This window comes from Triturus cristatus, chromosome 12 (assembly GCF_964204655.1).
Source record: "Triturus cristatus chromosome 12, aTriCri1.1, whole genome shotgun sequence".
Taxonomy (NCBI): Eukaryota; Metazoa; Chordata; class Amphibia; order Caudata; family Salamandridae; genus Triturus; species Triturus cristatus.
In genome coordinates, this window is record NC_140595.1 from 69006532 (window position 1) to 69031496 (window position 24965).

General features: G+C 46.9%; 1 protein-coding gene across 6 annotated transcripts in view; it reads left to right on the forward strand.

Annotated features, from left to right (window-relative positions):
• The window catches only part of RANBP3 (RAN binding protein 3), a 324639-nt gene that overhangs the window by 135971 nt on the left and 163703 nt on the right, over positions 1-24965 (forward strand). For all 6 annotated transcript variants that reach the window (XR_014971945.1, XR_014971946.1, XR_014971944.1 and 3 more), the window contains one exon: positions 21817-21936. Coding sequence is in view for 3 of the 6 variants with exons in the window: in XM_085637083.1 (XP_085493209.1) it covers positions 21817-21936 (120 nt within the window). In the remaining 3 variants the exon portion in view is untranslated. The remainder of the gene's footprint in view (positions 1-21816; positions 21937-24965) is intronic.

The following is a 24965-nucleotide window of genomic DNA, read 5'->3' on the forward strand; positions in this document are numbered from 1 at the left end:
GGAACTGCATCCACAAGTTCTTCGCCCATTCTTTCACAAGTGGGGGCATCCTCAGATAGACCTCTTCGCCACCCACGAAAACAAAAAATGCCCAAGCTTCGCCGCCAGATACCCACACCCATTGTCCAAAGGCAATGCGATATGGATGAACTGGTCAGGCAAATTTGCATATGCCTTTCCACCTCTCCCGCTAATTCCATTAGTGGTAATGAAGCTACAACAGCACTCCCTCACACTCATTCTGGTAGCTCCAACATGGGCCAGGCAGCCGTGGTACACCACACTACTACAGCTCTCGGTGGTACCACACCAAAAACTGCACCTGTCCCCATGCCTCCTAACTCAGAACCATGGAGAAATCAGGCACCCGGACCCAGCTCAGCTCAACCTTGCGATCTGGCTCCTGAAATCTTAGAATTTGGATACCTTAACCTTCCTCCTGATTGCTTGAACATTATCAGGGAAGCCAGACGGCCTACCACTCGAGCATGCTATGCCGCAAAGTGGAAAAGATTTGTTGTTTACTGCCGTAACAATACAATCAACCCTCTAGATGTATCCATACAGCACATCATATGCTACCTGCTCCATCTACAAAGGTGTAACCTGGCATATTCATCCATCCGTTTACACCTAGCAGCAATTGCTGCTTACCTGCAAAACAGACAGCATTTATCACTTTTCAGAGTGCCTGCTGTTAAAGCTTTCATGGAAGGCCTTAAAAGAGTAATTCCGCCCAGAGCACCACCCTCACCTGTGTGGAATCTAAACGTAGTTCTTACAGGGCTGATGGGTCCGCCTTTCGAACCAATGCATAAATGTGAGCTGCAGTTCCTTACTTGGAAAACAGCTTTTCTCGTAGCTATCACTTCCCTTAGAAGGGTTAGTGAAATACAAGCGTTCACTATACAAGAACCCTTTCTACAGATACATCACAGCAAGGTGATTCTTCGCACAAATCCTAAATTTCTGCCCAAGGTCATTTCCCCCTTCCATCTCAATCAATCGGTGGAATTACCGGTTTTTTTCTCGCAACCTCAATCTGTTGCGGAAAGGGCTCTACATACAGTTGATGTTAAAAGGGCTTTACTTTACTACATACAAAGAACGCAATCTTTCAGAAAGACTAAACAGTTGTTCGTTTCGTTCTCTTCACCGCATAAAGGCAACCCCATCTCAAAATCAGGGATAGCTAGGTGGATTGTAAAGTGCATACAAATTTGCTATCACAAAGCAAAAAGAACATTATCTGTTCCACCTAAAGCCCACTCTACAAGAAAGATAGGGGCTTCTATGGCTTTTCTAGGGAACATACCCTTAGATGACATCTGCAAAGCAGCCACATGGTCAACACCGCACACCTTCACAAAACATTACTGTGTAGACGTGCACTCCAAACAACAAGCTTGTGTGGGCCAGGCTGTACTAAAGACACTGTTTCAAACCACTGCAACGGATACCGGTGGTCGCCGCTAGGGTTGGGTACTGCTATATAATCTATGCACAGTGTATAATCTGCAGCTCATATGCCTCGAACGGAATATGCTACTTACCAGTATGCATCTGTTCTTGGCATGTAGAGCTGCAGATCTATACACGCCCCCCCGGCTACCTGTATCCGTTCCAGTCTATCTTACTTAGATACAACACACATGGGTTTCTTTACTATTATCACTTCGCTCCATCATTTCCCTGCTGGCGAAAAACAATCTGAGGATGGAGCCGAAGCCCATGCGCAGTACGGACCGAAGGAGGAGTCACCAAACTTGTGACTTCCAAACATTGTCCAAGAAGAAAAACAAACTGCAAACATCCGGGCCCAACACCAGATGGCGATCTATGCACAGTGTATAGATCTGCAGCTCTACATGTCAAGAACAGATGCATACTGGTAAGTAGCATATTCCTTCCCATGGAATCCTTTGTATCTACAACTTAGTAATTTCACTGATGCATGATATTCACTGTTTATAACGCAAATCACCAAACTAAATTAATGTCAGAATATTGATGATTAATCGCCTCCAATTGATGGCCGCCAAGGCATGAATGTGGACTAGAGTGGGGGAAAACTAGTAAAGATCAAATAAGTATGAATGAGAAGGAACAACTGCAGGTAGAGATGTAGCCCGGCCGAACAAGATGGGCCCAGAGATAGAACCCTGAGGATCCATATCAGGTTTAAAATATGGACCGACACCCGTTTTGCACAACTGCCAGAAATAGGAGAAGTGGGATAGACACCAGTGCCTGACTTTGTCGTATGATGCTTGATGCCCACTGTCTGGAAGTTGTTCAGGGGGAGTTGTAGTTGGGGGTGGTAGTTACTTGTTGGCATACATTTGGGTAGTAGGGCTGACCCCTGCCTTTAGAGTATTCAATGTATGCAGAAAATGCCAATAAAAAGATTCTAAAAAATATAATATTGATGACTAATCAAACACCCTTTGTTAATCTACAAACATACCAAACACCATTTGATGTGGAATTTGAAAGCAAGTGTATTTGGTAAAGCTACACAGTGTATTACATAATTCATATTATATACAAATAATGTTGTAATTAGTTTATTGCCTATGGCACAGTGAAAAGTGTGAAAAAGTGCCATCTTTCTTGCATGGTATGCCCCCACTTTTTGCTGAATGTACTTTGACTGAGTGTGCCCTGGACTCCTGCCAATCAGGTACCCAGGGCCTATGTTCCTTCCCGAAACACACAAAACCCAAATTGGCAAACCCTGGCCACATGTCAGCCCCCTGGTAAATGGTACCGTAGGTACCCAGGGCCTTGTGACCAGGGAAGGCCTCTAAGGGCTGCAGCACTCATTGTGCCACCCTTAGGGGCCCTGTACCCTTACACACACACACACACACTGCCCTTGCAGGCTGGGTGCAAGACAAAACAAAGAGTCGACATGGCACACTTCCCTGTGTGCCATGCCCATCACCTACACTGCCATGGCATATATCAGCCACCCCTCTAGCTGGGTGCCCTATGCCAATGATGTGGGCACAGGAGCAGGAGCCCTGTGCCCCTACAGTACCCAGGTCCATTCCTGGGCACTGTAAGTGTAGTGCTGCCATTTAAGAGTACATGGTGCTGAGAGCTCGTCAAACATGAACTCCACAGCACCATAATGGCAACACTGAAGACTGAGAAGTTTGGTATCAAACTTCTCAGCACATTAAACCCACACTGATGCCAGTGTAGGATTTAATGTACCAAGCACCACAGAGGGCATCTTAGAAATGCCCCCTAAAACCTAACCTACAATCCACGTCTGTTCTGAGGCTGCCACACAGCAGACATGTTGCTGGACCCCTGGGTAGGAGAGCCCCTGCTCTCCTGGGCCTGCAACAATGCACTTCCTGGGCGAGGTGCTAAATCTCCTCCCGAGGATGGGCAGGGGGAAGCTTCAAAGGCATGTCGCCTCTGTGAGCTTCCCCAGGCCACTGCAACCCCCCACTCTGGCGGGAAGCTTGGCTGGAAACCCCAAATAAGGACAGGGGATGTGCCAGCCTGCCAATCCCACCCCTCAGGTGGGGGAGGCGAGGTGAAGCACATCTCCGGGCTCTCACCATCTTGAAGATGGGAAGCCCTACCCTATCAGGACTAGGCTACTGCCCCCCTCCCACAGGAGAGAGGCAGGATAGGGGGTGTACCCACCCCAGGACAGGGACCCATTGGTCCCTGCCCTTCACCTACCTGTAACGCCCCTAAATCTAGTATTTAGGGGCACCCTGAACCTTCCTTCCCCAGATTCCAAAATCCGAAGAAGAGCTAGAAGAAAGAAGACCTGCCCTGCAGCTGCTAAGAAGAGGAAGACACAAACTGCTTTGGCCCCAGCCCTACCGGCCTGTCGACCCTCGAACCTGCTCCTGCTCCAACCCGGCATCTCTTGTGGCCAGCAACCTCACAAACCCCGGAGGACCTGGCTACTTTTTGACTCTAAGCACCTGTGGCCTCCCATGAGTAGAGGCTCTACTCAAAATCTACTTCCAATCCCTGGCAGCAGCCCGGAACTGCGAACCCAGCGCACACTGCACCAACCAAGCCTGGCCTGTGCCCGAGTGAACAACGACCACGAGGACGACCCCACGGCGACTGTGACCCCGAGTCCGGCACCCAAGGACCTCCCTCGACACTCCTGAAGAAGCCTGCAGCCTCCGAACAAGGTGCCCCCCCCAACTACGATCAACCGAGGGTAAGATTTCCCAACACCAAAAGGCACCCCGGCGCCCCGCCGCCCCCTGTGCCCAATCCCGGGGTACCTACCTATCCTCCAACTACCCAACTTACCTCTCGAAGTAGTGGTGGCACCTGAAGAATCCTCGTCCCCGAGCTTGCAGTCTTTTTCTAAACCTGAGATTTCCCATTGAAATCAATTGAGCGCCCGAAGGCTCAAAAGCACCCTGCACCCAGCCGCCCGAGTAGCCCTGGCAGTGCAACCTCTACACCTATCTACTTCCCCACTTGCCGTGAGTAAGTGACCAGGAGCCTAGCTCCCACAGCCGCATGGCCTGCTAGTCAGCAGCCACCAACCAAGGCCCCCCTATCCCTCATAGGATAACATTGGGCCTAACTCTCTCTGCACCCGGCCGCCCTAGTGCCGCTGGGAGTAAACCAACTGTACCTACCTGACCCTGGGGGACCCCTGAGTCTCTGCCCAGAACCTCAACTCTGCCAGTCGAGTACTTACCTTTAAACCGATAACTCAATTTTCTTCTTAGGGTAACATTGACTGGCTTTTTCCTGAAATTTTAGGGTAACATTGACTGGCTTTTTCCTGAAATTTCTTCTAAGTGTGGACTTTTCAAAATTAAAAATATTCACCAAAAATCAGCCGAGTAACGAAAATACTCACCTGCTCTTAGTTGAGCTCCCAGTGCTGGATCTTGTTACCCAGCACTGACTCTGAAAACTACTTACAACTGTACTTGCCAGTAACCCAATTTTCTTCCATAGGAAATCATTGACTGTTTTTCTGTGAAATTTCTTCTGTCAATTTCTGCAATCTTTAAATATTCTTAAAAAATCGTATAATATCTGAAAACGTAATTGCTTACCTGTTTTGGATAAAGGTCCCAGTACTGAGTCTAGGCACTCAGTACTGGATTATAAAAGTAACGAGAACATACTATACCTGTAACTTGAATTTTCTGCCATAGGGAATCATTGACTGTTTTCTATGAAATATTTTCTAAGTGTCAACTTTTAAAATAGCAAAATATTGTCTAAAAATCATCACAGTAATTAAGTCGACTTTTATCACTTGATTCCAAGTACTGACCCAGGACTGAATCTAGGATCCAGTCCTGGAATTCCAAAAGTAATCCTAAAAGTAATCTGTGGCAAATAACATGAAACTTCCATTGAACTCAATGCATTATTGTGTTTAAAACAGTGTTGCCTATTGCAACCACTTGTAACTGTTTACAAAAGTCAATTGCATATTGCAAAAGTATTTATGTCAAGCATCTCATTCTGAGAAAGTATATTTTAAATCCAATTGTTGGTTCTAAAATAAAACAAGCATATATTTTTATATATATAAACCATTGGCCTAGAGTTCAGTTATTGAGTGTGTGAGACCATTTGCTGACTGAGTGTGTACAACAAATGCTTTACACTGTCCTCTGATACTGCCTTACTGCTCGACCAAGCTACCACTTTGGAGAGTAAGGTTATATCTAACTTTAGCCTCTGCCAAGCCTCTGGGGACTGTGGACTCTGTACACCCTGTACCTATTTGGGAACAGTATATACAGAGCCACTTTCTCACAAAAAGTGACTGAGTAGATATATACAATAAGCCTAAATCATAGAATTTAGATAGAGTAACACAAGTGTTATTCCTCAAGCCTCTAGAAAATTGTCTTTCAGAGAAACATTCTTGACTACAAATGTCAGCGTTTTGAGCCAGTCATGGCAGACATCTGTGGGTCATATCAGGGATAACAGGACTATAAGGCTACACCTTGGCTATCCTCCACCTGATGTTCTTCAAAATTAGACAAGGGCTCATCTTGCAAGTCGAATAGCATCGACTGGCACACCAACAAATCGCACCTGTTGTGGATTGCAATTTGTGGGGAGGTACAGAAGCCTTGTAGATGTTAATGGGGGACACACAGTAATTGCTAGACCATCTGCAGGTCAGTTGGTATGAAACCGATCTGTGCCACGGTGTAAAGGCATCAGCATGCCGGAATAGTGTGAAATAAATATGCTGCAATAGAATCTTCATTGTTGAATAATAAACGGCTGAATGCTTATTATCGAGTAGTCCAGTATGTGCCTCTTGGAAGTCACTTACATAGAATCTTAATGGTTAAAATACAGTGAATTACCGACCCCGACATCGCAAGCTGCATTCTAGACAACAATTTACTTATTGCTGTTCTCACAACTTGTAAAATGTTCTAGTGGCAGAGGGACCGATTGTTCGATGGCATGTGGTTGCTAAGAGACTAGAGGCTGCAAGCAGGAAAAGAGGTAGTAGCTGCTGCGCCGCCGCGCCGGACATCCCCTAACTGAGATCCATGTCAGACGCCCGGGGGGTCATTGAACTCCCCTCTTTTACCAGTGGAGTATAATTCTAACTTGTGCACGTTTTAATTCCTCCCTTTTGTTTATCCATCCTGTTACCAGCAAAACAATGATTGGATTATTTCACTTACTCCTCATTTGAAATATTGCTATGCTACTATTGCAACACAATCTATGTAGTGACTTGCGTCACCTCAATTTGGATATTAGATTGTGAATGGTCTTGCTCTCTACCAATGCCAGGTTTGTAGGAAACTGGGTTTTTGTTTCAGTATTTGTTCCCCCTCACCCTCCTTTTGCCTGGTATTTGATGCAACTTTGACTAAAGTGCACTGGGTTCCTGCTAACCAGATCCCCAGTGCCAGTGTTCTTCCCCAAAAACAAGACCACTGGTCACTTGATCCCCAAGTGACCAGGCCTTTAGCACCCCGGTAAGTCCCTAGTAAGTGGTACCTCTGTTACCTACAGCATAGGTACTAAAGAGGGTCCCTAAGAGCTGCAGCATATCTTGTGCCACTCTAAGGGACCTAGCAATAAACTCCTTCAGACTTCCGCTGCAGACAGCGTGAGAAGGTGCTGTGAAAACAATATGGCACACACTTTTGTGCCATGTCCCCTAACACTGCATGATATATTTGTAAGTCACCCTTACAGCCAGCCTTCTAGCCCTGTGGCAGGATGGGAAACCGCGTTTACAGCGCTGTTGGTACAATGCGGTCAGTACAGAGACCGCGTTGTTACCATACATACCATTACAATGCTAGTCATTACAATGACTTTGCTGTAGGGGGCTTTAGGTGTTGGATTTTCAATCCAACACCTTTCCTACTGTTGCACAGACTGGAGTTGGAATAGTAAATTATACTATTCCAAACTGCAGCGCACCACCTACAGCATGTCAATGTAATGACTTGCGTTGTAATGGTACGTGTGGTAACAATGCGGTTGTTGTACTGACCGCGTTGTAAAGGCATGCGTTGTAAACGCATGTGTTGCAACGTTCTATATTAGGCAAGATGCGCATTATATTACATGTGAGGACATGTCTGCAGGAGCAGACCTGCCCATGTGCTGGCCTGTCCATTTAGTGACAATACAAGTGAACAGGGAAGCCATCTTAAGGTATGTACTGGGCACCGGTCAAAACGAGTTTCCCAACTACATATTGGCTTCACTGAAACCTATGGTGTTTGGTATCAAACACCTCATATTAATATTAATAAGCAAACACTTATTCCAGTGATGGATTTATTAATACATGCTCCCTGAGGGTACTATAGGGGTACCTCCTAAACACTAGGCGCATTGTGTGTTGGCTGACTGGTCCAGTCCAGCCTGCCACTACAGACAAATTTCTGACCCCCTAGGAGAGGAAAGCCCCACTCTCAAAGGACAAAAACCATTCCTGCACTGGAGAGGTGTTATCACCTCCTCCTCCAGTAAGGCTGGTTAATCAGCATATCAAGGCTAGAGGCTTCAGAGGCCTCTGCCGCTTTTTTAATGCGACCCAAGGCTTCCCCAAACAGGGGAGATGCCCCCCCCCCCCTGCCCTGGGCCCATATGGCCCCAGGACAAGAGGAAAAATTAGTTATGCAGGAGGCATGTTGCACTGCAAGGCTGGACACACTTCCAGGGTGACCAGCCTGAAGTGAACATGAAGTTAGGAATTCCATCATCTTGTGTATGGTAGAATTAGGAATTTTAGGGCAGGGTGATACCCACTCCCCAAAGGACATGGTCATCTAGGGGTTGTTAGGAGCCCATTGGCTCCTACCGCTCTCTCCATTTAACATCCCTAAATTGAGTTTTATGGAGACCCCCCGTTACCAGGACCTCAGATTTCAACAGACAAAAAGAAGTGGACCAAGAAGACTGCTGACCCGAGAACAGAGGAGCACGACTGACTTGGCGCCAACCCTACCAGCCTGCCTGCTGCATCCCTCTCTCATGGAGCAACCAACTCATCCTGCCGCTGTGCAGACTCCTAGAAACCCGGAGGGCTGCCAGTGCTTTGCCAATTGCCAAAGAAACTCCCTTGGAGTAGAGGAGCTAATGCCCTGCAGTGCAGCCGTAGGCACCAAAGAAGCAACGCCCGGTACATCGAGCTGCCGCTCACCAGGACTACAGATGCAGCCGACACCCAGGAAGAGGTAGCTGTGCTCCTTCAGGTCAGATCCTTCCTCCCTTCCAAGTGTGGGGATGCCAGGACCGACTGGAGCTGACACAACACCAATACTTGGGATACTGGACCACTTGCAGCAATCAAGGCTTTATGTGACCGAGCTCCCAACGCTGAAGAAAACCGACCTGCACATCGAGGGACTTCAGGGATAGCGGGACCCACAAGAGTGGCCCAGCTGTCCTGGTTTCTCAGTCTGTGGAAACCAAAGACCAAGAGGTTGCCGCCACCCTACACTTCAAAGCACCCCTGCACCTGCGCTCCAGAATTGGACTATCGGTGCCCCTACGTGCCCGAGCATTTTAAGGGTCGAGCCCCCCTTGGGTTCCCCTGAACTGGTCTCCCAGACCCAGCTTGCAGACTCTTTCTGACTGGACTGTTCCCTATTGAAGTGAATGGGACACCGGATGCCGTAACACACCTCTGCACATGCCCCAGAGCCTCCTGAGGTGACCCATTGGTGTGGCCTTTGACCTTGCCCCGTACTCCCCTTAAGTCCAGGAGAACAGTCCTGTAAGTTGCTGTCAATTGCTCAATTGCAGTACGTTTTTCCTTCATAGGTTAACTTTACAGCATCCAAATATTGCAGTCCACTTTGGTAAGCTGTAAAAATTCATAACTCTAAAAGTACTTGCCTGATTCCGATGATCTTGGTATCTCAATTTATATAAAAGTACATGCCATTTTTATAAATTGGTGTTGGATTTCTTTACGTGTGTGTCTACCTTACTGCCTTTGTGTGTGCAGTAAATGCTTAGCACTACCCTCTGATACTTTTAATGGCTTTCCCACACTACCACAAGAGAGCGCATTTCTGATATTGAGCCTTTGTAAACCATTTGGGGTTTGCCCTTTACTCTTTACACGGTGTACCTCTTTTGGTCCAGTATATAAAGAGCCAACTGTAGGAAGCTGTGTGTTGCAGTAAACCCCCCCAACACACACACACTTTTTGCCAGACTACTGATGCACTTTGACTTGATGTGCCCTGGGTCCATGCCAATCAGATTCGCAAGGCCTGTATTCTTTCCCAAAACTGTACCATGTACCCCCAGTTAGCACCTCTGTGGCCAAATGTCAGTCCCTTGTGAAAGGTACCCAGGGCACTGTGACCAGGGAAGGACTGGAGCACGCGTTGTGTATGTATGTATGTGTGTGTGTGTGTATATATGTGTATATATATTCACTGAAAAAACCATAGGTTTCACACACGTTATAGTTAGCTGGACATTTCTCTCGTAAAAAACCATTGAAATTCCCCCGTTATAGTTAGTTCAGCTAACTATAACTTGCGCACCCGCAATCCACTGCTGATGACGTCACATATTACATCACTCATGACCTGGTCAATGACATCACTCATGACATCACTGATGTCATCATCCATTGAGTATGTGTTTCTGAACAATTTTAATATGTTTAATATATATAGGGAAAGGCCTGTTGAAGAATGAGTGGGTGAACAAGTATGTAAATGTATGATTTTCTTTGGTGCGTAACTGACTCTATAAGTGAGTCATTAAATGTATCTTACTGCAGACTAGTGGCTAAACTGTGTGAATGTCTGTATGTTTCTGTCTGTTGGTGTATAAGTGGCTGCATGGTTTTGTGAATAGCTATATGAGTGTCTATATGGGTTATCGATTGGTTGTCTGAGTATCTGTATGGGTGCCTGAGTGTTAGTGTGGGTAGGCTGTGTGTGACTCTGTGCATAGATGTGTGAGTGGGTGATTCTATGGGTGCATGGTTTTAAGAGTGCATCTGTGATGGACTGTATGGGTGTGTTAGGGATTGAATGTATATCTCAGTGGTACATTTGTGACTAACTACATATGTGAAAGGCAGTATATATGTGTGTAAGAATATATAAGTGGCTAGATGTGAGAATGTGTGATTGTGACAGTGACTGTATGGATGAGAGTGTGCTTTTGTCAATGATTCTAATAGAGCATAAAAATGTGATACTATTTTTGTGAGCAAGGGAACTTGAGTGTGTATAACTGCATAGGTGAGTAAATGGCAGTGTGATTATTTGTATGAATGAGACTACAAATACGCTGATTACAAGCGGACTTGAGATTGACTTGTGTATCCTCTGAGGCGGAAGCCGGAGGACCGTGTCTCCACTGTTTTTAAAAACTGCACTGTTTTCACTTGTGTTAAATTTTAAAATAACCTCAGAGCTCACCTGCTTGGAAGCGCTGACTTGAACGCGCTCTCACAGCCCTCCTCGACCACCCCTGACACAGCGACCAGCGCTGACTCAGGAAACGCCCAAAGGCGGTAGCCACGCCCACTGCGAGGCCACGCCCACCCCCAGAGACTACAAATGGGCCGGCCACACCAGCGCAGCGGACGAGCGCAGCGGGAGCGCCGTTTGCGCGCCTAAGGCAAGCCCGTCTGCGCCCGTCTGCGCACGACCGGGCCCAGGGCCAGAACCCCTGCCTAAAACAGCCAACCCAAAGGTGAGCTACTCACGTAGAGAGCTACTAAGTCTTAGACCCCCAACCTCCTCCTGTGACTATGTCCATGATCTAAATGGACCTTTCACCCGCAGCTCCCTCTGTAAGCCAGCCCAGCTCACACTCCCCACAAAATCCCACAAGCCCGCCTCCCTCAAACTCGCTTCACTAAACTGTCGCTCACTTCCTAAACACGCGACACAGATTAACCATCTTATAGAAGATCGGGAGATAGACATCCTTTTCCTGACGGAAACGTGGCTTGCTCCACATTCACAATCAGACATGGCACTAGCAACTCCACCTGGCTACCTAATTCAGTCCCTACCCCGCCCCCTAGGTAGAGGTGGTGGTGTTGCCATTATTCACCGGGACTATCTTCACTGTAAAACCAGTGATGCGCAGATTCCCGAATCAGAAAGTCTTCAGTTTACTTTCAAGCTAAACCCAACCAACTCACTAACAGGAATACTTGTGTACCGGCCCCCCAGGTCCCTTCGCTAGTTCCCTCCTGGACTCAGTAACAACCCAGGCCCACTCTCTATCGAACTTCATGATAACAGGTGACCTGAACATTCATCTCGATGACCCGGTAGACTCGATAGCTAATGACCTGATCTTAGATCTGGCAGCACTTGACATCCGTCTCCTTAACTCCGGAGCCACCCACATCAAGGGTCATCTATTGGACCCGGTGTTCACTAGCTCCCCCTCGATGCAAGCGAAGGAGGCTTTTCCCCTTCCTTGGACAGACCACTTCTTAGTCTCCTTCCAACTACCTGGAACCTTCAGGAAACCTCAAAAACCGCCCACATACAGCAGGGACAGGACCTGGTCCAGACTCCCCACTGAAGAATGGGCCAAGATCCTAAAAAGGACCACCCCTGCATACGCGGAAGATCCGACCATCTCCGACAAAAAATTCAGAGAGTGGATCACCTCCTCCCTGGACTCAGTGCTCCCACTTAGAACTAGGGAGGACAAAAACGGCAAACCTGGTTCGGCCCCGTGGTATACCGCGGACCTCCGACTACTTCGCAAAAACTGCAAAAAAGCCGAACGGCTTTGGAGGAGAAACTGGCAGCACGCCAACAAAGAAGCTTACCAGAACACAGTCAGGCTCTACAAAGAAGCCATTCGACTCGCCAAAGCTTCACATTATGACAAGCGGATACAAGAGTCATCCAACTCAGCCAGGGAATCCTTCCTAATTGTAAAGGAACTGCTCAAAGTACCCAACACTCCCTCCTCCATCACCCCTAGAGTCGACCGAAGTAATGAACTAGCTACTTACTTCAACGACAAAATCACCCGTATCCTGGCCTCCCTCCCACCCCCCGGTCCCCCTAGTCACATGGATAGCCGCTTATCCCTCGACCACGCCAAAAACAATCTACGCCCCACACTGCCAACATTCCGACCAGTAACTTGCTTAGAGGTAGAACGAACCTTGACGAAAATGAAAAGCAGATCACCTCTGGATCCAGCACCTATCAGGTTCCTTAAAACCGTAGCCTCAGTCATCGTGCCTACGGTCACGGAACTTATCAACAGCTCGCTTGCCCAGGGATCTGTCCCGGACAGCTGGAAGAGTGCTGTGGAAAAGGCACTTCAAAAAAAACCCCAGCTCGACCCAGCAGACATGTCAAACTACCGACCTATATCACTCCTCCCTGGTATCAGCAAGGTAGCAGAGAAACTGGTCAACGGACAATTATCTCAGTTCTTTGAGACCAACAACGTACTTAGGCAATCCCAGACTGGATTCCGCCCGGGTCATGGCACAGATACCGCCCTTCTTGCCGTCATCGAGGAGGCAAGGCGCATACTGGATTCAGGAGGGTCAGTGGCAGTGATCCTCCTGGATCTGAGCGCAGCCTTCGACACAGTCAACCACCGTGTCCTTTTACATCGACTGGCGGATGCAGGACTTACCGGGACGGCACTCAGTTGGATTGAATCCTTCCTCACAGGACGCACGTTCCAAGTGTGGGACGACAATCACCACTCGTCCACCCTTCCACTTACAAGCGGTGTCCCTCAGGGCTCTTCCCTGAGCCCGACGCTTTTTAATGCGCTTATGGCCCCCCTTGAGGACGTAGTGACACCATTTGACATAAAAATGATAAGCTATGCTGACGACACTCAGCTGGTCGTCTCTTTAACCCAACTGATCGACCACCCAGAAAACCTGACCAATTGTCTCATAGAAATCCACAATTGGATGAGTAACTCATCATTAAAACTTAATGGGTCAAAGACGGAGGTGATGCTCCTGGGGAAACAATGGACGACCATCCCTCCAGCACTCTGGCCCGACGTGTTCGGGGAAATTCCCCCCCCCCCCCCCCCCCCCCCCGAAGCATGAAATTAAGACACTCGGGGTGTGGCTCGAACCAGAGCTTTCTATGAAGACACAAGCAGCTAAAACTTCGGGCACCTGCTTCGGGCTTATGCGCACGACCCGCAAGATTCTCCCCTTACTGCCACCTACTTCCAGGAAACTGCTTATCCAGGGACTGGTATTGTCTCGCCTAGACTACAGCAATTTGGTCTACCTGGGAGCCCCTGAGGCCACCCTGACGAAACTCCAGCGGACACAGAACGCTGCAGCACGCCTGCTAACCAACCTCCCCTCCAGAATGTCCGCCAAGCCGGCCCTCAAAGCTCTGCACTGGCTCCCTGTGCGCCAAAGGGTGCAATTCAAAGCCATGTGCACGACGCATAAGCTGATCAACGGATCTGGCCCGGCGATCCTTAGCAACATGATCACCCCCTACACAGCACCCAGATCCCTACGATCCCAGAATGAGAACCTGGCCAACACTCCTAGATTCAAAAGGACTCGCACAGGAGGTCGACGATTCTCCGTTCAAGCAGCTGCTGGATGGAACGTTCTTCCTCACTCCCTCAGACTGGAACCCAACTACCTGGTATTCCGCAAAAAATTTAAAACACACTTATTCCCGAAATAGAGTCCCTCAATAAGTGTCTCTCCTCTCTCCCTCCCCCTCTACAGGATCACAATTCTTATAGCGCGGGGATGCCCTTGGGTCACCAGGCGCTTTAGAAATCGTTATTAAATTAAATTAAATTAATGACTAGGTGTGAGAGTACCTCTATGGATGATTGGTAGTGTGTGAGTGTCTATATAGTTGTGTGTATAAATTCATATGATACTTTTTTATGGAGTGACTGTAACTATGAGTGACTTTACAGGTGAGTGTGTGGAGGTGTATGAAGACCTAAAAGTTAATATGTGGGTATGCAGTTATTGGTATTGCATTATTTATGGATATGAGAATGGAACTCTGTAATTTTGAGTTGCTATCTAAGGTTTTATAAGGGTGTGAGAAGATGTGGTAATTTATCACATTGATGACGTCATTAGTGATGTCATCAGTGATGTCATTTGAGATGTCATCAGTGATGTCACTGACCATGTCATGAGTGATGTAATATGTGACGTCATCAGCAGTGGATTGCGGGTGCGCGAGTTATAGTTAGCTGAACTAACTATAACGGGGGAATTTCAATGGTTTTTTATGAGAGAAATGTCCAGCTAACTATAACTTGTGTGAAACCTATGGTTTTTTCAGTGAATTTGCAAGGTTTTTTAAAAGCTAATTTCTAAATATGTGTGTGAAGCCTATGTTTTTTTCTGTGTTTTTGCATAGTTTTTTTAATTCTAATTCCCAACTTTAATGTGTGTGAAACCTATGGTTTTTTCATTGAATTTGTTTATTTTTTTACATTTTTTTTCTTTTTCTTTTTTCCTTTAAACACTATTCCACCTAATGTATATATTCATGGTTTTAATGCATTCTTCAATATAGAAAGATTCACCTTTTTTAAATAAATGGTTAGATATACTTGTATAACATAGTTAATATCTTCAACAAACCTTTATCTTTTTTTTTTGTTATTTATTTTTTTTTTTACCGTGCGCGTACGGTAAGCTTACCGTAAGCGCACGCTGCGCTTTATGTACGGTGAGCGTACGTAATATTTATACTCCGTTTGCGCATGCTTACGCAATTTGCGTACGCGTCCGTACTTCCTACGCGACGCGTAAGCGCATGCTTCACGCGCGCGCGCACGTTACGCGGAAGTGTACGAGCGTGCCTGGAATGTGCGCTTGTCTTTCGTACGCGCATGCGTACTTTTACCGTACGCGCTCGGTAAGCTTAACGTGCGCGTACGGTTGGTCATGTGATCAAGAAACAACACTTTTGATTGGTTTAAACTACTTTCAGTTCCAGAATCTTCCTACACCACACCCATTCCCCTCATTACTGCTTGTGATTCTCTAGGAGAAGGAGCTGAATTGTCTTTGGGATACAATGGCAGAGCAGCAGACCTCTTCTGAGAGTGAGCAGGGCAGCAGCATCATCAGACAGAGAAGGAGGAAACAAAAGAATTCTTTTGTTTGGGAGTATTTCACTTTTCCAGAGGGGCAGAAAAAGGTAAATGCTCCATTAGTCACCTGCTCACTTTGTGAGCGTGTCTTATCTAGAGGTAATCCAAGGAAGAAGTATTCCTTTGGTAATCACACTATGGTGAGACACATTAGGGATGTACATCCCAGGACTTTTGCTCGACATACTGAAGCAAACCCTTCAGTAAGTCACCCGAGCACACCCGCAGAAGGTCAGCCGAGTACATCTTCGGCAGCTCAGCCGAGCCCTTCCTCTGCGGTGGGAGCATCACCCTCTTCTGCTCCTCTGGAAACGAACCCTCGATTTCAGAGGGTACAAATGAGGTGCACCAGATGTTATGGTCTAATTGTTCATGGGGAGACCAGTGTTTCCCTAATAAACAATAAGATAGACCAGCACATCTGTGGTCCTTGTTAATATTCCCATTCTTTCTTTCCTCTGTCCCTGTATTAACACAATGGCTCTTTTAAGAGCCAACCTTACCTCACAACTTTTTTTAAATTTTTTTAATAATTCTTTTTTGGTTTTTTTACCGTACGGTACGCGCATTTTTTTTTTTTTTTTAAACCCCCAAATTTTGTTTTTTACCCTACAAGGTCCTTGAGGGAGTACAATGGAAATGAGAAAAGCAGACAGAGGAGAAGTGAAAAAAAGGGAGCATGACACTAAATGTGTGATAAATACAGAAATTTCACACTTACCTGACCAACAAAATAACTTATTTATTAATAAAACCATCATATTTATAAAAATAAAAAAAAGCTGACCCTTTCCTACAAATGCCATTCTTACAGAACCGGACCAACACAAAATCTCTGACAACAATTCCTGTGTGCACACAGACTCCTGGTTTGATTCTAGGCACAAAACAGTATTCATCAGTGATACCAGTACACCTTAACTTATGATGAAAACATACTCCATAATATTTTACAAGTTCAAGACAGTTAAATATCTCCCAAACCACAACATGTAAAACATAACTTTTAAAGAAGAATCACAATTCTAATATTTATATCAAAAATCACCACATACATCCCCTCTCAAACTCATATCTCACCTTTAAAATTAGTTAGTTGAGAAAGAAATGTGGCACTCAAACAGCAGATTATCAGAGTCAGAATCTCAGAGCTGTACACTCTCTCCTCCCACCAGAACCAGTAAATGGCAATGTTTCCCTCACTTTTTTCACACATACATGTTAATTACAAATCTCAGTGCTTCCAACATTTTTTCAAATTAAATCACACATTTCTATTGGTTGAAAACTTCAACCCCTTTCCAAATGAACCCTTCCCCCAACTTCACTTCTGCTTGCTACCATAGCAACAGCTCATGGAACACTGGTGTGAGCAGAGAGGTCAGAAGTTCAGCACACAATGTTTCTATTCCAAAGAGCAAGAGTGCTTCACCTGTCAAACCTAACAGCAAATCCAAATTAATCTTCTGTGGGAACACAATTTTCTGAACCAATACAAAACATGCTTCTAAAAATGTACACATACAGCCTAGTTTTAACTGTAAAATGGTTTGAATCAGCCAATGAGTTCTTTTTATTAAAAAAAAATATGTATGCCTCCATTTTACAACTGTCTTTCATTTCATATTGCCATTCTACTGAAAGACACCTTCTGAGTGCATCCAGATCTCCTTGGAAGATGTTCACAGTGTGGATTGTAGGTCACAGCTATGTCTTCTGGAGTGAAAAGTATGCAGAAAAAAGAGGTATGGTGAGAGACCTTGCTTTGCCAAATGTAGACATTAAATGGATTGGTCAGAGAGGGTTAAAGTGGCACCAATTAATGCCTTTGGTGAAAACCTTTCTACATCTCCCACAGCCTAACCTTATTATTGTGCACTGTGGTGGAAATGACCTAGGCACTTTAACTGGGGTAGGTCTGGAAATGCTTGTTAAGGACACCTTTGTGCAATTGATGTCGCTTTTTCCTCAATCTGCCTTTGTATATTCTAATATATGCCAAAGGCAAAAGTGGAACTGGTCCAACCAATTTTGTCCACAGATTGACAAAGCAAGAAAGCACGTCAACAAATCCATTTCTGCTTTCCTCAGAGACTATGGTATGGGTTCTATATACCACAACAACTTGCGTTACAACATGCAAGGCATTTATAGAGGAGAAGGTGTACATTTCACTGATGAAGGCAACAGAGTCTTCCTCTTGAACTTTAGACTCTGCATCGGTACTTACTTGTAGGTACCACAAAAAAAACACTTCATAAACACAACGGCTCTTTTTAGAGCCCCCTAATATCTAAACACTTAAATTTGATTTTTACTTTTATTTTTTTTATTGTTTTTTTTTCTGCCGTGCGCGTACGGTAAGCTTACCGTAAGCGCACCCCGCGATTTAAAAAAAAAAAAAAAAAAAAAATGTATTTTTCATACTTTTGGGACCTTCTTGGACCCCCTGACAAACGCTAGGGGGTCTGCAACTCTCTTCGTTGCCCCCTTTTCATGTTCTCCTCCTTTGTTTATCAGTGTGAGACACACAAAATGGCGGCCGACACTTCCTGATTTCGACCGATTCGAATGTTTACAGTCATGTAACCACCAATCAGAATTAAGCTCGCGCTCAGAGCGTGCTTATAGATATATATATATATTGATTTAAATGCTATTTTCTCAGGAAATACTGAACAGATTTACACCAGACCTGCAAAAGGCACATCCCTGACCTGAGGACTACCTCTCTGCCAAATTTCAAGTAATTCTGTTCAGCCGTTCGGGCTGTAGCTTGGACTAAAGGTCCTATGGAAAAATGCATGGGGAAAACACGTTTTGGGACCCCCCTTTTTCTCAGCCCCCGCTTGACGAATCCCCCCGAGACTTTCAGGGTAGGAGCGGAGCGCCCCACCTATTTTGAAAATTTCGCGAGGATTCGTCAATCTGCGCCAAACTTATTCAAAATAGAATGATGCGGATTTCCTATGGAAACACGGTCCTAACTATAACTATCTACTGGCGACCGCCATTAGATAATACATATATATATATATATATATATATATATATATATATATATAGTTTGGTATCGCACCTCTCCGCACATTAAACCCACATTGATGCCACTCAGAGGGCATCCTAGCCTCTGGTAGGTTCCCTGACTGACACACACCAGCCTGCCACCACATGACATGTTTCTGGACCCCTGGGGTGGGAGCACTGAGCCCAGAAACAAAAGTTTTTCCGAGGCATTCGCGTTTGTAACTTGACCCCCAGCCTCTCCTGCTATCAGGATCAAGCCCCCTTCATGTCTCCCCTCCTTTTTGGCGGGAAGACAGGCGGGAAAGATTAGCATAGTCCAGAAGGTGTGCCCACCTCTGCCAACCCCACCCCTCAGGTGGGGGAGGTGACGCACATTCTTCAGTGCCCACCATCTTGCAGATGGCAGGCACTCCGGATTAGGAATTGTGCCCACTCCCCCACGTGGGGTGAACACACCAAGGGTGTAGTCACCCTAAGGTAAGTAGCCCATTAGCTACTGACCTTGAGACCCCTAAAACGCCACCTGAATACAGTATTTAGAGGGCAGCCCTGAACCAAGAAGCAGATTCTCGCAATCTAAGAAGGAGGACGAAAGAAGACAACCAGCAGAGGCGACTGCACAGGAGAACTGAGTTGGCCCCAGCCCTACCGGCCGTCTGCAGTTTCCAGAGATCCTGCGCCAAATGTCGACTTGTCCCACAAAACGCACCCTCCAGAACCCCTGAGAGGACTAACTGCCTTCAACAAAGACCGGATCTCCCGTGAACAGCAGCTCTCTATAAAAGAAACTCCCAAGACAGACTCTTGAGCCTGCTGAAGAGAAAGAAAACACCACCACACCCGACACCTACTGCCCGAATCAGAGTGGCTCACCGGTCCCGGCGAGGTGCTCCAGAGTCTGAGTCCACCATGGGTTGACCCCCTGGGCGCCCCGACGTCCTGGAGAAGAGAACCTGAGGTGCACCTACGTCCCCGAGCCCTCCAACTTACCTGCCCAGCTGTTGGTTCCTCCCGGAAGTCTTCCTGGATGGAGCCTGCAGCCAAAATCAGCAACTCCCATTGAAAACAGGACACTTGACGCCAAAACAGCACGCGGCCGCCCTCTGCCTCTATGGTTGCTTATTCTGTGCTAAACTGGACCCCCCCTTTGCCCTGAGCTTAAGTCCATGAGCTTTGCTCCCACAATCTTGTGACCTTCTCGTGAGCAGTCACCAACCGGAGGTCCCCTATACCCCATTGGATAACATTGGGCCTCAGCACTCTGCACCCGGCCACCCTAGTGCCGCTGAGTGTGCTGTGAGAGTGCATCCTCGACCCTGGGGTAACCCTGGTTGTAACCCCAGAATACCAACTCCCACAAACAAATACCTGTAAACCGATAACTTCATGTTCGAGGCATATGAGCTGTAGATCATATTCTATTCATAGATCGCCATCTAGTGTTGGGTCCAGATGTGTGCACTTTTTTTTCCGCCATTGGTTTCGGATGTTAGTCGATACCCTCCGGTTCGACTCCGTTCCTTCGGTTTACCTCGGTGCGCAAGACATTCTACCTCAACGGTATTGTTTCCGATCGCATATTCCATTCTTCGTGTGTCGTGTTTACTGACAAAAAACGCTCTTTTGATCCGAGAGCTCATACGCTCTTTCGATCAGAGAGCTCATAGTAGGCCGTCGGGCATACCCGCGTCGGTTCGACTCAGTCGATGGAACGAACTGCATTTAAATTATGCCCTCGGTGCCACACGATAACACGCACACCGACTAACACGAAGTGTGTAACCTGTGTTTTTCCCCTGAGCACAGTGAACAGGATTGCGACGCGTGCAAAGCTTTCCGCTCCAAGAAGACGATTCGCGACCTTTGGGCTCGATGTTGTGGCATGCAGAGCCAGCACACAGGCTCCATTACGGACCATCGGAGGAAGAGGCCGGCGATGGTATCGGGACTGAGGAGGACAGGAACCGATCTCCGTTTCCGGGTATGGCTCCGACAAGGATGAAGACATCCCACATGGACAGCGTACTGTAAGTAGAACAAATGAATACTGGGTAAGTAGCATTTTCCTTCCTCCCATAGGATTGCATTGACTGCTTTTCTTTGAAAATTCTTTTAAGCGTGGAGTTGGTTGGTATGCAAACTTGGAAAACTGCAAATGTACCAAAAGTGAATTGCTTACCTTTTTTCTAGGAAATGTCTGTGTGATATCTTGGCATATCACACTGATTAGCAATAGTAACGCGTACTGTAATCTTCAAAGTAACTGAAAAGTAATTCTGATTATTGACTTACCTGTAAATCAACCAACTGCATTTGAACCTGCATTCAACTGTAATTAATTGCATACGTTTTGCAAAGTATTATTTCACTTACCTCCACCAGACCTCGCTTGGTTCTAGAAATAAAATAAATAATATTTTTATGCAAACAAATTGGTCTGAGTTCAGTATTAGAGTGTGTGACATAATGTCTTGCCTGAATGTGTACAATAAATGCTTAACACTACCCTCTGATAAAGCCTTACTACCCACACTATCACAAATGGAGAGTAAGCTGCTATCTACTTTTACCTCTGCCTACCTTTGGGTTTCCACTGGACTCTGTGCACACTATACCTCATTTTGGTATAGTATATACAGACCAGCTTCCTACAAGGTTTAAGCTGTGGAGCTTTGTTTGAAATTCACAAGACAGCTTAAAAGCGCTTGTGGATTTGCCACCTCCAAGCAGTTGTCCCACGAATGGCTCACTGATGTGTACTACTGGTCCTTTTGCAGGAACCACAATTTTGCTATACTAATATCCCATGTATGTGTTCAATGTCAACAGCCTACGATCCTGCCTATCCCTTAAGAGTATCCTGAGGTTCAATGTGCCGCATACCTCCTATTTGGAAAGCTTTTTCCTCAGCATAATCATAAAACAATGTATCATTAATAATTGTGTTTACAGGTAAGTAATATTTTTATCTCTGCAGTTAAACAATTGTTTCTCTTTTTTCAGAGTGTTAAAAATAAAGAAAGCATGGGTTTCATTTTCCCATGACTACTACCATCTTGTTTATTAGCTTAAAAGCCTCTTCCATGATCGTTCATGTCTTGTTTGGCTCTGCCAAAGTGTCATGTTACTGGAGAACTCTTTCATGTTTCTTATTTAAAATTGTACACTCTTTTTCCCTAGGCGATTGAGGGTCAGCATTATGACTCTAGCTGCAGTAGAGGTGACGAAAATGATCATAAGGATGAGCAGAATGCTCAAGAGACCTTTGTGTTTGGGCACAACCTGAGGGATAGAGTTAAGGTAGGTAATTGACGCACTCACCTTGTGCATGGTCTGTCTTAAAGAGAACAGCCTTTTCCATCTGCCTTAAGTTCTGCAGCCAAGTGTTAAGCTTGATTTAGGTCTTTTATGTCTCGAGAGGGTCTGGTCCCATTCCCAGCTCTAGGTACAGTCTAAAATTGTTCCTTGTAAAGTTTAATTGTTTTTATCTGTGTGCAGCTAGTGACAACGGAACTAGATGTGACCAATATGCCAGCTAGATGTAGCCTATCTTGATTGTTCCTTCAATTGGAACTGATTACATTTAAACATCTGAGATATTGGGTAGTTAATAATGGGTCCTCTCTAAAAAAAACTGTTTTTTATTCACCTTTTTTTCAAATGCATGTTTATCTCCTCCAAATCAGAATGGAATGATTCCATGTTTTCAGGTTGCCAGTTTTGATAATTGGCACAGGAGAATAGTTTTAATGCTTTTTCTAATAGCATTACATGATGTAAATAGCGAACTGCAAGTTATTCAGGTCAGTAAGCCAAAAATACTGAGGAATAACAATACAGAACTGATACGGAACCCTCTTTTGGAGGGTATTTCAAGGCATGGGAAATAATTAAAGGATAAAGTACCACTGGCGTACATTATAAGAAAATAGCAAGTCACCATGGAGTTCCTTTAAAAGGTCATGGATCAAAAAGGGGACTTGCTATATCCTTTTTAAAACATGGCAAAAGGTATTTTATTTGTTATAATACATGGTTACTCCAGCACATATTCCACAAACTGCTTAAATCCTTTTGCAGAATGAATGTGACCTTGGTAGTGTCAAGTCAAACACTCTAAAAAGTATTTAATAAATTGTCGAATCAAAAATAATAGAACCAGATGAATGCATGTTAGGTTCATGAAATACTCTAGCCCTAGAATGGGTAGAAACATGCAAAGATTGTGTCTTTCCTGTAGTGATCTGAAGTGTTAAAAATAGAAAATAAACACGTTGCCATAAATATCTCCTTTCTGCTGATCATTGTTCATGTTAGAAAAACAGACCAGAAGAGTAAAAAGTCAGTTTTTGCTGCTGCAGTCATACTCCATGATCTTCTTTCCACCTAGACTGCCGGCTCTGGCGAGAGGCAATATGACCACATCACTCAAACTGTTGATAGCTGTGCCATTTCATTAGTACATGTGCCTAAAGCGATCACAAACTGACTGCGATTATATTGGACAAACTCTTATTGATGTCAGAACTCAACTGCAATTAGTTATTACAGTACAGTTCAGTTCTGGCATCTAAGTATAAAGTACTCCCTGACGTACATTATAAGAATATTGCAAGTCACTGAGGCGTTCCTTGACCATATAGAGCAGGGGTACTCACAAACTTTCTCTTGGGGGCCAAATTTACAGTGTGGTTTGTAGCCGAGGGCCGCACCTTGGGGGTGGGGTCATTGCGGGAGGGGGCGGGTCTAGAACATCAAAAGAAAAGGTGACCATGAGGTGGAACACAGGTCCCTGCAGCGGACGCCTTCGTCCACTGGGCCACCGGACCCGGCATACACATATCTCTCTCTCTCCGTCTCCCTCCCTCCTCCGTCTCTCTCCCTCCCTCCTCCGTCTCTCTCCCTCCCTCCTCCGTCTCTCTCCCTCTTCCGTCTCTCTCCCTCCCTCCTCCGTCTCTCTCCCTCCCTCCTCCGTCTCTCTCCCTCCCTCCTCCGTCTCTCTCCCTCCCTCCTCCGTCTCTCTCCCTCCCTCCTCCGTCTCTCTCCCTCCCTCCTCCGTCTCCCTCCCTCTTTTGTCTCCCTCCCTCTTTTGTCTCCCTCCCTCCTCCGTCTCTCTCCCTCCGTCTCTCTCCCTCCCTCTCCCTCCCTCCTCCGTCTCCCTCCCTCCTCCGTCTCCCTCCCTCCTCCGTCTCCCTCCCTCCTCCGTCTCCCTCCCTCCTCCGTCTCCCTCCCTCCTCCGTCTCCCTCCCTCCTCCGTCTCCCTCCCTCCTCCGTCTCCCTCCCTCCTCCGTCTCCCTCCCTCCTCCGTCTCCCTCCCTCTCCGTCTCCCTCCCTCTCCGTCTCCCTCCCTCTCCGTCTCCCTCCCTCTCCGTCTCCCTCCCTCTCCGTCTCCCTCCCTCTCCGTCTCCCTCCCTCTCCGTCTCCCTCCCTCTCCGTCTCCCTCCCTCTCCGTCTCCCTCCCTCTCCGTCTCCCTCCCTCTCCGTCTCCCTCCCTCTCCGTCTCCCTCCCTCTCCGTCTCCCTCCCTCTCCGTCTCCCTCCCTCTCCGTCTCCCTCCCTCTCCGTCTCCCTCCCTCTCCGTCTCCCTCCCTCTCCGTCTCCCTCCCTCTCCGTCTCCCTCCCTCTCCGTCTCCCTCCCTCTCCGTCTCCCTCCCTCTCCGTCTCCCTCCCTCTCCGTCTCCCTCCCTCTCCGTCTCCCTCCCTCTCCGTCTCCCTCCCTCTCCGTCTCCCCCTCTCCGTCTCCCCCTCTCCGTCTCCCCCTCTCCGTCTCCCCCTCTCCGTCTCCCCCTCTCCGTCTCCCCCTCTCCGTCTCCCCCTCTCCGTCTCCCCCTCTCCGTCTCCCCCTCTCCGTCTCCCTCCCTTCCCCTCTTCCCCTCTCTCCCTCCCTCTCCCCGTCTCCCTCCCTCTCCCCGTCTCCCTCCCTCTCAGTCTCCCTCCCTCTCCCCGTCTTCCTCCCCGTCTCCCTCCCTCTCCCTCTCTCCCCAACTCCCTCCCTCTCTCTCTCTCCGTCTCCCTCCCTCTCTCTCTCTCCGTCTCCCTCCCTCCCTCTCTCTCCGTCTCCCTCCCTCCCTCTCTCCCCCCGTCTCCCTCTCTCTCTCTGTCGCCCTCCCTCTCCGTCTGTTTTTTTGCCTTTCTGTCTGACTCTGCCTCTATCTGTCTGTCCCTGTCTCTATCTGTCTGTCCCTGTCTCTGCCTACCTGTCTCTGTCTGTCCCTGTCTCTGTTAGTCTCTATCTGTCTGTCTGTTTCTGTCTCTCCCTACTGCCCTCTGTCACCCTCTGTCCCCTTACCCGACTCTCACACCCTGCTGTTCTCTTGTCATTCTTTGTCA